The following is a 13,087-nucleotide window of genomic DNA, read 5'->3' as shown; positions in this document are numbered from 1 at the left end:
ACAGCTGAAGGTAACAATACTGGATGACAGCAGTAGAAGGAATACCCTGGTCATCATTACAAATCCAGGACCTGCCAGGCGCCTTGCCCCAAGGGTGCATATGCTGGCCAGGCAGCACACCCAGTGATTATAGGAACAGGCAGCTTTTGTCTCACAAGTGTGCTTCTGTGCTCTCCAGCTGCTAAGGGGCCATGTCCTGGTCCTGGGGGGGGTCTTCATCCAATCCCAGGACATTTGTGGGGACACATAAAACTAGACAACACTGGCACCCTGTAAACAAAGCAATCATGCTAGGACATGTGGTACTACAAAGAGTGTGGTCAGGTGGTTGAGCAGTGGCGCAGCACACACTGGGGTCACCTCCACCTCCTCCTCCTCCTCATACAGGACACACAACACGTCCCAAGCACTAGGACTGATTGGCTGATTTGACCCGAGCAGCGCTCCGTAGACAGAGCCTCGCCTCGTACTGCGCATGTCTGCTGTCAGTGTGGCTTATGGGAGGAATATGGCGGCGTGCAGGAGGTCAGTGCTGCTGGCTCGGTACCGGACAGGTGAGTGCACAGGGGTCACCACTGCAATGTACATGGAGGATGGCTGCCTTCTATGGGAAGGTCACTCCATTTCCTTGTCTGTATGATCTGTAGGACAGTCCCTGGAGTCTGGTGACCATGTAGTTGTCTCTGCTTTCCAGGCAGTGGTGAGCAGGCTTGCAGGGACCCAATCTGCATGGAGGGTGTATGTACCTGGAATTCCTCCAAGTGGTCCCAATTCAAACTGTCTCACCCCACTTACCCAAAACATGGGCCAATTCCCCCATCCTGTATTTTTTTTTTTCAATTTAGCATGTCCCCACCCACACTGCTGTGTTGTCCAATCACATGAATCTGTTAGTAGAAGGACTACAAGTCCCACCTGCCACCGCAGCACAGGGACTCGAAGATCTCCATGGAGTGGCACCCATCTAATAGCACAGCACCGTCTTCATACACAGGTCTTATAATACTACTATACAAACATCCATTATACAAGGTGGTATCAAAATGTTTTCGAGACTAGTTTTGTTACACACCAACAGATGGCAGTACAAGGCTGCACGCACAGTCACAGGGAGCACCGACCTTCATAATTCAGTGTGCCAGAAAGGAATTGTCCTGTGTACACCGGGAGCTGTGCAATTGGTGCTATTCTGACCATGTGTGTTACCACGTTTTTTATTTCATCATGGACCGCATGTTAGAACAAAGAGCAAACGTGAAACTGGGCAAATCTGCCGCAGAGACGTTTGACATGATTCGGCAAGTTTACCGCGATCCTGCAATGAGTCATTCGAGGTGTTTTGAGTGGCATGTGCACTTCAAGAGTGGAAGAACTTCACTGGAAGATGAGAGATCGGGAAGACCTTCAGAGAGCTCAACCCCCCGAAAATGCCCTCTTCCTGAAGATGAAGGTCCAGCTTAAAGTGTTACTAAACCCACAACAGTAAAATCAGTCTGTATATGCAGCAAAGCATGCTTGTTATACTCACTGGAACCTAAGGGGTTAATCCTCTGCATTGTGTAAAAAGACTCATTTTATCTTCTATGCCCCTCCTCTTGTTGAAATGACCACCTGATACAGACTGAACCCATGGTCACATGCTCAGTTTGGTGTGTATTGCTAGAGAGGGAGGTTTTTTTTTTTTTTTCTTGGGAGGGTGCATGTGATCAGCACAGGGCCAGTCAGTACTGTCCAGACAGAGGATCAGAGGTTTTAGATCCTCCTAGAGCAGAAAAAAAGCTCCTCCTACAAGCTTTAACCAGTGCCCTGCTGGACACTGATAGAAGTCACAATACTCTCGGGGGATCAGGAAGGAATTTTTTTTCCCCTGCAGGAGCAAATTGGATCATGCTTTGCTGGGTTTCTTTGTCTTCCTATGGATCAACTGTGGGTGTAGGATTATAACTTTTTTTTATTTTTGTCATGGTTCAGCTGGATGGACGTTTGTCTTTTTTTCAGCCAGACTAATTATGTAACTATGCTCTAACTGCTCATGAGAAAAGGTATTTAGCAGTTTATATTTACTAAAATAACACCATTTCCATGTTGTGTGTACTGTGGGAGAGCAGATATAGTGAATGCAGGGTCCTGGGTTTAGTATCACTTTAAAGGTTGTCATTTTGACAATATTGCAGAGATCCAGCAATTTGCCCAGTTTCACACAGAATTTCACATTTGCTCTAACTTTCCGTTCATGATGAAATGGCAGACGTGGTAATGCACGTGGTCAGAAAAGCACCAGTTGCACAGCTCCTGATGTACACAGGATGATGTCTTTTGGCACACTGACTTATGAAGTTTGGTGCTCCCTGTGACTGTGTGTGCAGCCTTATGCTGCCATCTGTTGGTTTGTTATAAAATTAGTTGACACCACCTCGTACTACAAGACAAAGGTCTTAAACCACTATCATATATACATCGATAATACTATCATATCAGGGTCTTATAAATCATTCATTCTGCAATGCAAAGGTTCAAATTAATACATCAGTAGGTCCTATAATAATCCCATACACGAGGCTTATAATATTACCACACAAACATCAATAATGCTACAAGACAAAGGTCTTCTAACCCTATCATTCATATGCCAATTATTCTACCATACCAATATTATCATACAAATGTCAATAATACTACTATACAAATGTCCAATTAACTGGAGAGACAAATAGGTACCACATCTGTAATTGGTAATGCAGCCCACAGAAAGCTTTGTTAGGCTAGGTTCACACTTATGCAGCTTGCATTTGAGCCGTTTTTGCGTTGCCTTTTGCGTTGCTTTTTGCACTTGCATTTTTTTATGCATTTTTCCGCGTTTTTTGATCCGTTTTGCATTTTTTTATTTTTTTCTTGCTGCTTGGCAGATTTAAAACACAGCAAAAAGGCAATGCATGCTTTTCTGCAGAGTTTCCATTGAAGTTTATAGAACTAAAGACACAACGTTTTGCATTATAAAAAAAGTCCCTGACCCTTTCCATAAAACACACCAGGTGAAACCGCGCAGATGTGAACATGTCCCATAAGAAATCATGTTAAACGGACTGTAGTGCGTTTCTGCCAAACGCTGCAGGAAATGCTTAGGTGTGAACCTGGGGTAAGGGGACTTTACTGGTACCACATAGAGACCATAATATTAACCGCTTCCTGACCGGCCTATAGCAGGTATACTGCTACAGGGCGGCACGGGTTCACGAAATCACGTGTATATATACGTGATTTTGCATGTCCGGGCAGGGGGTGCACATGCGCCTTATTCGCGCCGCCATTCACAGCCGTGGCTGTCAGTCACCGGGTTGCGGCCGGTGATTGCCGAGCATCTCTGACGGGGAGGAGAACTGTTTGTAAACAAAGCAGTTCTCCCTGTCAGCTCATGCACACTGCTTTGGATGGCTGTGCACAGCCATCCAAAGCAGTGTGCTTACAGTGAAGCACACAGACACAAGTAAAGCACACAGCCCTTTGATCAACCCTCATGTTAACTGCTTCATGCCCTGTGTCATTAGTACAGTGTCAGTGCTTTTTTTTTATTTTAATAGCACTGATCACTGTATTGGTGTCCACTGGGGGTGTCGGTGACACCACGTCAGTTCCCACCCAGTGTCAGAATGCCCGCTATAAGTCGCTGATCGCCGCCATTAGTAGTAAAAATAAGAAAAAAAATCCCAAATGGCTCTGAAGAAGAGGTTGTGTCCTCGAAACGCGTTAGCCAGCTGGTCATCCAGGGTTCCATCGTATGGACTCAGATGTTGTTTGGATCATACATCTTGTTCAGTTTGACATGCCTGTGTTATTATGTCCATTGTGAGTATGATACCTATTTTGTTTCTTCAATAAATTATTTTAAACGATAATGCACTAGGTCGGTGCGCCCTTTTTCTGTTTCTCCATTTGTATCCAGTGTATTTGGACCACCCCGGTCTGTTGAGGGCAGCAATCAGTGCATACTCCAGAAAATTCCAGAACATTCCTATTGGGTCTACTGAGTCCTTTCCTAGCGCAGGAGTAAAGTGTTTGTTATGTTGAACCGCCATTTGTAAATGCTAAAACTTTCATGTAAACCATTAAATTTACACATTTTGGGATTTTTTTTTAAGCGAAGACATGGAGCAGAATACATTTTGGCCTAAATTTATGATGAAATTAGATTTTTAAAATTTATTTTTTACTGTACATGTTTAATAGCAAAAAGTCAAAAATATTGGATTTTGTTTCCTCAAAATTGTTGGGGTTTTTTTTTTTTTTTTTTTATAGCGCAAAAAATAAACTCACAGGCAATCAAATACCACTGAAAGAAAGCTCAATTTGTGGGAAAAAAAGGATATAAATTTCATTTGGGTGCAGTGTTGCATGATTGTGCAATTGTCAGTTAACATAACGCCAAAAAATGGCCTGGTCAGGAAGGGGGGTAAATCCTCAGGAGGGCAATGTTTATTGATATCCATGTATAAAACACATTGGACCAAAAGGCCTGAGTATAAACACCACATTTTAGTATGAGATATCCATATAGACATATAGCTTGACACCATTCATAGGGAAAGCCTAACAAGCCTAGTTTGAGAAAATACAGTATTCAATAATAAACACCGTATCAAACATGCCTCTCCATACCATAGGTTTTCTATGGCAGTGTTGCTCAATCTTTTTTCATTCAAGTCACCCTTTAAAATTCTGCACAATCTCAAGGCACCTCAATCTAAAATGTAAAAACTATTCCACACACATCCAGTACACCCAACATTAGAGGCGATTTATTCTTCCAAAGTAAATACACCTTTACACACTGGTACTGACTATTATTCCAATGTCTCTCTTATTTTCTCTCCCTCACTCTGCTAATGTGACCCCAGTGCTGACGGAGAGGGGCAGGGGAGGGCCAAACAAGGATGATGTGCATGCACCCGACATCCTCCTTATCAACCGATGATGTCATTGGTTGTTAGGATGCTGGCAGCTAGAAGGTCATAAAAGTGCACAATGAAAACCTGTGGCTTTGTGTACTAAAAGGTAGGATTGATCCACCTGCTGGCTTGTGTACAATTTTTGGGCTTTTTGCCAAGGCACCCCTGAAGAAGCCTGAAGGCACCCCAGGGTGCCTGTGCACCCTGCTTGAGAAAGGCTGTTCTATGACATTAATCTGTTTTGTAGACTTGAGTCCACTTCCTCGGGATAGAACGATGTTACACTAAATAAAAACCATAAAGAAATGATTATATATCATATGATGTGTATGCATATCCCCCAATGAAGGTATAGGCCATTCCCCGGGCAAACATGAGCTAAAAAGGAGGGGATATTGAACTAATGAACAGAACTTACAGAATGTTCTAGCATGCATTCTTATGGATTTTAAAGCTTACATTGAATATAATGAACGTGTGTTGCTTCTGAACTTATTTAGCGATTTGCCCTCCAGAGGATTTACCCCCCTTCCTGACCAGGCCATTTCTTGCGATACGGCGCTGCATTAACTGACAATTGTGCGGTCATGCAATGCTGCATCCAAATAAAATTGACATCCCTTTTTCCCCCTCAACTAGAGCTTTCTTTCAGTGGTATTTGATCGCCTGTGCGCTTTTTAATTTTTGCATTATAAAATAAAAAAGACAGACAATTTTGAAAAAAAATATATATATATTTTTGACATTTTGCTATTAAACATATCCAGTAAAAAAAAAATTTTGAAATTTCTGCTACATGTCTTTGCTAAAAAAAAAATTGCAATACATGGAAAAATTGGTTTACGTGAAAGTTATGGTGGCATATATACTGTATTTTGGGGTTTTTTATTCTTTACTAGTAATATCAGCGACTTATAGCAGGACTGCGGCGGGCATTCTGACACTGGGGGGGAACTGACTAGCTGTCACTGACATCCCAATAACACTAATACAGTGGTCAGTGCTAATAAAAAGCACTGACACTGGACAGGAAGGGGTTAACATCTGGGGCGATCAAAGAGTTAAGTGTGCTGTGTTGTGTTTTACTATGTAAGCATGATGCTTTGTATTGCTCTGCTGTGCAGAGCAATACAAAGCAGCAGGTCGGTGCTCCAGGGGAGATATGTTTACACACAGGTCTCTCCCTGTCACTGTTCCTCGGCAATCATCAGGTGCCGACAGGGAATCTGCGGCTGGGACCCGTGATCGACATCAGTAGCCTCTGCCCGGAAATGCAAAATCATGTGTATATATATATATACGTAATTTTGCGCAGCCCTGCCACCCTGTAGCAGTAGTTCAGCTATAGGGCGGTGGGAAAGCAGTTAAAGTGCTACAGTGTGATTAGGGTCATGACAAAAGCCGGCTCAAGACATCTGCACTGAATAGCATAGTTTGCATAATCACTTGACTTCCTGTAGGATCACATATCTGTAGATGGGGAACATGCACAAGATTGCACACTCTCCCGACCTTTAGAAAAATGCGCTGCACTTTAGCAGATGTGTGGGGTGCGGTTAATTTCTGATTGCACCCACATCACCACCCGCAGTGCGTTTTCGCACATGCCAAAGCACTATGAGGCTTGGTGTGGCTCAATTTTAAAAAAAGGGTTAGATAATTATTTCCTGCATTTCTTGCAGGTGGGCAGTCCATTGAAATGAATGCACTTGCACATATGTGAACAGAGCCTTAGAATGAATTGCCCACCCACACATCTGCTAAAGAGTAGCTTGTTTCTCTGTGGGTCGGGAACACTTTATTTCTTATTTTATTTTTATTTTTTTCCGGCACTTATATAGCGCCGTCTATTTTCCTAGCACTTTACATATATTTTGTGCATTCACATCAGTCCCTAACCCTCAAGGGGTGTACAATCCAAGATCCCTAACTCACATTCACAATTTATACAGGATCCAATTCACTTACCAGCATGTCTTTGGAGTGTGGGAGGAAAACGAAGTACCCGGAGGAAACCCACGCAGGCACAGGGAGAACATGCAAACTCCAAGCAGGTGGTGTCATGGTTGGGATTCGAACCAATGACCCCAGTACTGCCAGGCGGAAGTGCTAACTATTTAGCCACTGTGCTGCCCACTTTCATTTCCTGTTGAGATTATTACAAATCCCAATACTTCCTATAATGATTGAGAGACATACATTTTTATGCTTTTTTTTTTTTTTGCTTTTTTTTTTTTTTAATAAGCCAATATGTGCATTTGGTTAATTTCTCCTCCCCTTTAGGATTTCTGATGCCGGCCAGGTTCCTTTCTGATGATGAGCCTACCAAGTTCCAACCGCCTGTCAAGCCACAATTTGTGGTTAAGCAAGTGTCACAAGCTCAGAGAAGGTATTGCCAGTATTTCTTTAAAGAAGAATTCCAGATGTGGCTATTTCATGCGTATTTACCGTACATTGGTCCAACTTGGACAGATATAACTATGTATATGTCATACCTGGACAATGTCCCTGGAAGCTGGAAATTGGTGAAGTAGACACCACTACTCCAGTGTTTTCCACTTTCTTCTGGTTCCAGTGCTGAGTGGCTGCCCTGTTATATTCTGAACACAGGAGGTCAACCGCTCAGCATGGGCACCATTCAGAGAATGCTTTGCATTTTTTGAATGAATGAAATGTGTTCTCTAATTGGACAAGGTAGAGAGTATGATGTCACCACCCTGCCTGTCTTTCCTGACCAATCGGAGATTAATTCAGAAAATGCAGTTCTCTGAATGGCGCCTGTGCCGATTGGCTCATCTATGTTCAGAATGCAGCAGGGCAGCCACTTGGTGCAAGACCCGGACAAACGTGGAGATCACTGGTGTAGTGCAAGTCTACTTCAGTGATTTCATCTTCCAGGGGTATCAGCTAGATATGGTGTATGCATGGTTACATTGTATATTACATTATATTCTTTGTTAATGTCTGAGTTTGTGCTGTTTTTTTTGTTTTTTTTTTATTTACAAAATTTTTTATTAAGAGACAACAAAACCAGTGCAACCTCTTGAGGAACAAAACACCCCAAGGAAAAGACACATGTGCTGTTTTGTTTTTTTGTTTTTTTTTTTAAGAGTTGTCAATATTCTCAGAGAAATTATAAATATATCTATTAAATAAGAGTAGTCTTGTGCCACAAAAGCACGACTGGACTGTAAAAAAACCATGGCATGTATACTAAACTTTTGGCTTTTCTGTATAAAGGTCCATATAGTTAGATACCCTGTCACCAGACCATTTATTTCAACCCCAATCTTCTGATCAAATTGTATCTGCATTTAATGTACTTTATGGATATTTACCTGCAAAAGTTGTGTAGACATCCAAAAGCCATGAGACTTCTGCTGAGCGTCACCATCTAAGATATGTCAGCAGAATCAGAGCTGACATTTTAATGACACTCAATAGTACTCCCCTTTGCTTCTCCCACAGCAGGTACATAAAGGGTTATGTAGGGAGGTGGGGGACGGGGCAGGAGCTGGACCAGGAAAAGAGGGAAGGGGCTTTGCTAGAGAATTGACTAACAAGTTCTAACAAGTTCAAAGGTGCATTGCAAGTAAATTACGGAAAGGAAAATCGCAAGTAAGCATTTTAAATAAATAATTTTTTTTCATTGTTGACAAGGTTCTTTTAGTGTTAAAACTATGTTATTATGTTTTAATTTAGGTTCCTAAGCCCAGAATTTATACCCCCCCGATGCAGGAGAGATCCACTTTGTTTTCAGATTGAAAGGGATGACATGATTGAAAGACGAAGACTCTTCAACATTCCAGAATTCTACGTAGGTGCGAGAACTGTTCCATCTTTGCAACACAATGTTAGTTCAACTGAAAAGGACAGAAAAGTTAAAGAAGTACAGCCTACAGGTGAAACTCGAAAAATTTGAATATCGTGAAAAGGTTCATTTATTTCAGTAATGCAACTTAAAAAGTGAAACTAATATATGAGAGAGACTCATTACATGCAAAGCAAGATACAGTCAAGTCCATAACTATTGGGACATCGACACAATTCTAACATTTTTGGCTCTATACCCCACCACAATGGATTTGAAATGAAACGAACAAGATGTGCTTTAACTGCAGACTGTCAGCTTTCATTTGAGGGTATTTACATCCAAATCAGGTGAACGATGTAGGAATTACAACGGTTTGCATATGTGCCTCCCACTTGTTAAGGGACCAAAAGTAATGGGACAGAATAATAATCATAAATCAAACTTTCACTTTTTAATACTTGGTTGCAAATCCTTTGCAGTCAATTCTCCAGTCAATTCTGGTCTCATTTGTCCATAGGATGTTGTTCCAGAACTGTGAAGGCTTTTTTAGATGTCGTTTGGCAAACTAATCTGGCCTTCCTGTTTTTGAAGCTCACCAATGGTTTACATCTTGTAGTGAACCCTCTGTATTCACTCTGGTGAAGTCTTCTCTTGATTGTTGACTTTGACACACATACACCTACCTTCTGGAGAGTGTTCTTGATCTGGCCAACTATTGTGAAGGGTGTTTTCTTCACCAGGTAAAGAATTCTTTGGTCATCCACCACCGTGGTCTTCCGGGTCTTTTGGTGTTGCTGAGCTCACCGGTGCGTTCTTTCTTTTTAAGAATGTTCCAAACAGTTGTTTTGGCCACGCCTAATGTTTTTGCTATCTCTCTGATGGGTTTGTTTTGTTTTTTCAGCCTAATGATGGCTTGCTTCACTGATAGTGACAGCTCTTTGGATCTCATCTTGAGAGTTGACTACAATAGATTCCAAATGCAAATAGCACACTTGAAATGATCTCTGGACCGTTTATCTGCTCATTGTAATTGGGATAATGAGGGAATAACACACACCTGGCCATGGAACAGCTGAGAAGCCAATTGTCCTATTACTTTTGGTCCCTTAACAAGTGGGAGGCACATATGCAAACTGTTGTAATTCCTACACCGTTCACCTGATTTGGATGTAAATACCCTCAAATTAAAGCTGACAGTCTGCAGTTAAAGCACATCTTGTTCGTTTCATTTCAAATCCATTGTGGTGGTGTATAGAGCCAAAAATGTTAGAATTGTGCCGATGTCCCAATATTTATGGACCTGACTGTAGTTCAAGCCGTGATTTGTCATAATTGTGATGAATATGGCTTACAGCTCATGAAAACCCCAAATCCACAATCTCAGAAAATTAGAATATTACATGCAATCAATAAAGCAAGGATTGTACATAGAACAATATCGGACCTCTGAAAAGTATAAGCATGCATATGTACTCAGTACTTGGTTTGGGCCCCTTTTGCAGCAATTACTGCCTCAATGCGGCGTGGCATGGAAGCTATCAGCCTGTGGCACTGCTGAGGTGTTCTGGAAGACCAGGATGCTTCAATAGCGGCCTTCAGCTCTTCTGCATTGTTCGGTCTCATGTCTCTCATCTTTCTCTTGGCAATGCCTCATAGATTCTCTATGGGGTTCAGGTCAGGCGAGTTTGCTGGCCAATCAAGCACAGTAATCCCACGGTCATTGAACCAGGTTTTGGTGCTTTTGGCAGTGTGGGCAGGTGCCAAGTCCAGCTGGAAAATGAAGTCAGCATCCCCATAAAGCTCATCTGCGGAAGGAAGCATGAAGTGCTCCAAAATCTCCTGGTAGACGGCTGCATTGACCCTGGACTTAATGAAGCACAGTGGACCAAAACCAGCAGATGACGTGGCTCCCCAAATCAACACAGACTGTGGAAACTTCACACTGGACTTCAAGCATCTTGCAGTGTGTGCCTCTTTATTCTTCCTCCATACTCTGGGTCCTTGGTTTCCAAATGAGATGCAAAAGTTGCTCTCATCAGAAAAGAGGACTTTGGACCACTGAGCAACAGACCAGGTCTGTTTTTCTTTAGCCCAGGTAAGACACTTCTGACGTTGTTTGTTGTTCAGGAGCGGCTTGACAAGAGGAATACGACATTTGAAGCCCATGTCCAGGATCCGTCTGTGTGTGGTGGCCCTTGATGCACTGACTCCAGCCTCAGTCCACTCCTTGTGAAAGTCCCCAACACTTTTGAATGGCCTTTTCCTGACAATCCTCTCCAGGCTGCAGTCATCCCTCCTGCTTGTGCACCTTTTTCTTCCACACTTTTCCCTTCCACATAACTTTCTATTAATGTGCTTTGATACAGCACTTTGGGAACATCCAACTTCTTTTGCAATTACCTTTTGAAGCTTTCCCTCCTTATGGAGGGTGTCATTGATGGTTTTCTGCACAACTGTCAGGTCGGCAGTCTTTCCCATGATTGTGATTCCTACTGAACCAGGCTGAGAGACCATTTAAAGGCTCAGGAACCCTTTGCAGGTGTTATGGCTTAATTAGCTGATTAGAGTGGAACACTTTGAGCCTAGAATATTGCACCTTTTCACACTATTCTAATTTTCTGAGATTGTGGATTTGGGGTTTTCATGAGCCGTAAGCCATAATCATCACAATTATGACAAATCACGGCTTGAACTATCTTGCTTTGCATGTAATGAGTCCATATCATATATTTCACCTTTTAAGTTGCATTCCTGAAATAAATGAACTTTTGCACGATATTCTAATTTTCGAGTTTCACCTGTAGTTTGTTTAGCTGTACTTCTGTGGATCACAGGAGTCCAGTTCGTTCTGCACTCCTGTGACCAATTTTCAGCCGACAGCAGGCTATTGTCCGCTCTCAGCTGATGTCACTCATCGGGTCCAGGCTAGGGAAAGATTGCAACCATGTAGTCAGTACAGCACCTGACTTCGCCTCTCAGTGATCCTCCGAGTGCCTGAGCCAGCTGCTACAGCCCCCTCCACAGCCTAGTGCTCCAGTTGGCACTGGGGGGGGGGGGGGGGGGGCGGGGCAGAGCAAACAGTGGTGACCCATAGCCAATGCTCTCTGCTCAGAGCAGCAGGGAGAGCTGAGGAATCTGCAGTGTCTGATCACTCAGTTCTCAGTCTTTAGAGCCGCCGGGGACAGATGTAGCATTGGATTGATGCTGCATCCCCCTAGGTAATGAAAATTAAGAAGAAAAAAAAATCCCAAACTTATCTTTTAAATCAGAACTTTAAAAAGATTCTGTCACTTTAAGAATGCTGAGAGCTTCCAACAGGTATGTAGCAGTATCCAATAGCACTGCTATGCCCGAATGCCATCTCATTTTGATTGGGCAAAGCTGTGACAGAGCTTGCTATTATGCCCCACCCTTTCCTAATCATTCCTATTGGCCTGTCACTTTAATGGGCTGATGGCCAATAAGATTGTGTCTGTCTGTTGGAGGAGTGGGATGTGATGGTGGCTGAGACTTTTCCTAATCAGGAAGTACTGAAATCTGCTGCAGATACAGTTGGGTCCATATATATTTGGACACAGGCACAATTATTTAGTTTTTTTTTCAGGTATTGACCAAAACATATTACAGCTATAGTTATATAATGGATATGGGCTGAAAGTGCACACTCTCAGGTTTAATTGGAGGGTATGTACATCCAACTTAGAGGAAGGGTTTAGGAATTACAGCTCTTAAGAGTAGCCATCCCCCCTTTTTCAAGGGACCAAAAGTAATTGGACAATTGAATCAAAAGCTTCTTCATGGCCATGTGTGGGCTATTCCTTCGCTATCATATAGAGTGGAGAAGGACTCTGAGAGATTAGGAACTAGTTGATATGCGCAGTGTATTAATTATGTTTTTGCTTGGTGTCCTCCAGGAAGCATTCTTGCCGTGACCATGTCAGATCCCCATGCAGGTGGAAAACTCCACAACTTTGTGGGGATTTGTATCCAGAGGTCAGGAAAAGGACTCGGTGCCACTTTTGTTCTCCGAAATGTTATTGAAGGACAAGGTAAATGACATAGAAACTTCATGTAGCTGCTTGTGCATGTCATACTTAACCACTTGCCCTCCAGAGGACAATTGCACAGTCATGCAACGCTCTACATAAATTAAATTTACCATATTTTTCGCTCCATAAAACGCACCTAGGTTTTAGAGGAGAAAAACAAGAAAAAAAATATTCTGAACCAATGGACTGCAGACACAGTACAGGAGATGACCAGAGACTGCGGACATGATAAAGGAGATGACCAGAGACTGCGGACACAGTAAAGGAGATGACCAGAGACT

The 13,087-nt window shown here is 42.6% G+C and overlaps 1 protein-coding gene across 1 annotated transcript in view; it reads left to right on the top strand.

The window, feature by feature from the left end:
* The first annotated feature begins 438 nt into the window (after positions 1 to 438).
* MRPL19 (mitochondrial ribosomal protein L19) overlaps positions 439 to 13,087 on the top strand; it is a 35,817-nt gene continuing 23,168 nt past the window's right edge. Inside the window, exons 1-4 of the mRNA XM_089656118.1 lie at positions 439 to 554; positions 7,227 to 7,332; positions 8,646 to 8,764; positions 12,672 to 12,806. Of these exons, the coding sequence (XP_089512244.1) occupies positions 476 to 554; positions 7,227 to 7,332; positions 8,646 to 8,764; positions 12,672 to 12,806 (439 nt within the window). The 5' untranslated portion in view covers positions 439 to 475. The remainder of the gene's footprint in view (positions 555 to 7,226; positions 7,333 to 8,645; positions 8,765 to 12,671; positions 12,807 to 13,087) is intronic.

This window comes from Staurois parvus, unplaced genomic scaffold (genome assembly GCF_062004578.1).
Source record: "Staurois parvus isolate SC_StPar_1 unplaced genomic scaffold, SC_StPar_1.0 ptg000886l, whole genome shotgun sequence".
NCBI classification, from domain to species: Eukaryota; Metazoa; Chordata; class Amphibia; order Anura; family Ranidae; genus Staurois; species Staurois parvus.
This window is presented reverse-complemented; position numbering and strand designations above follow the sequence as displayed.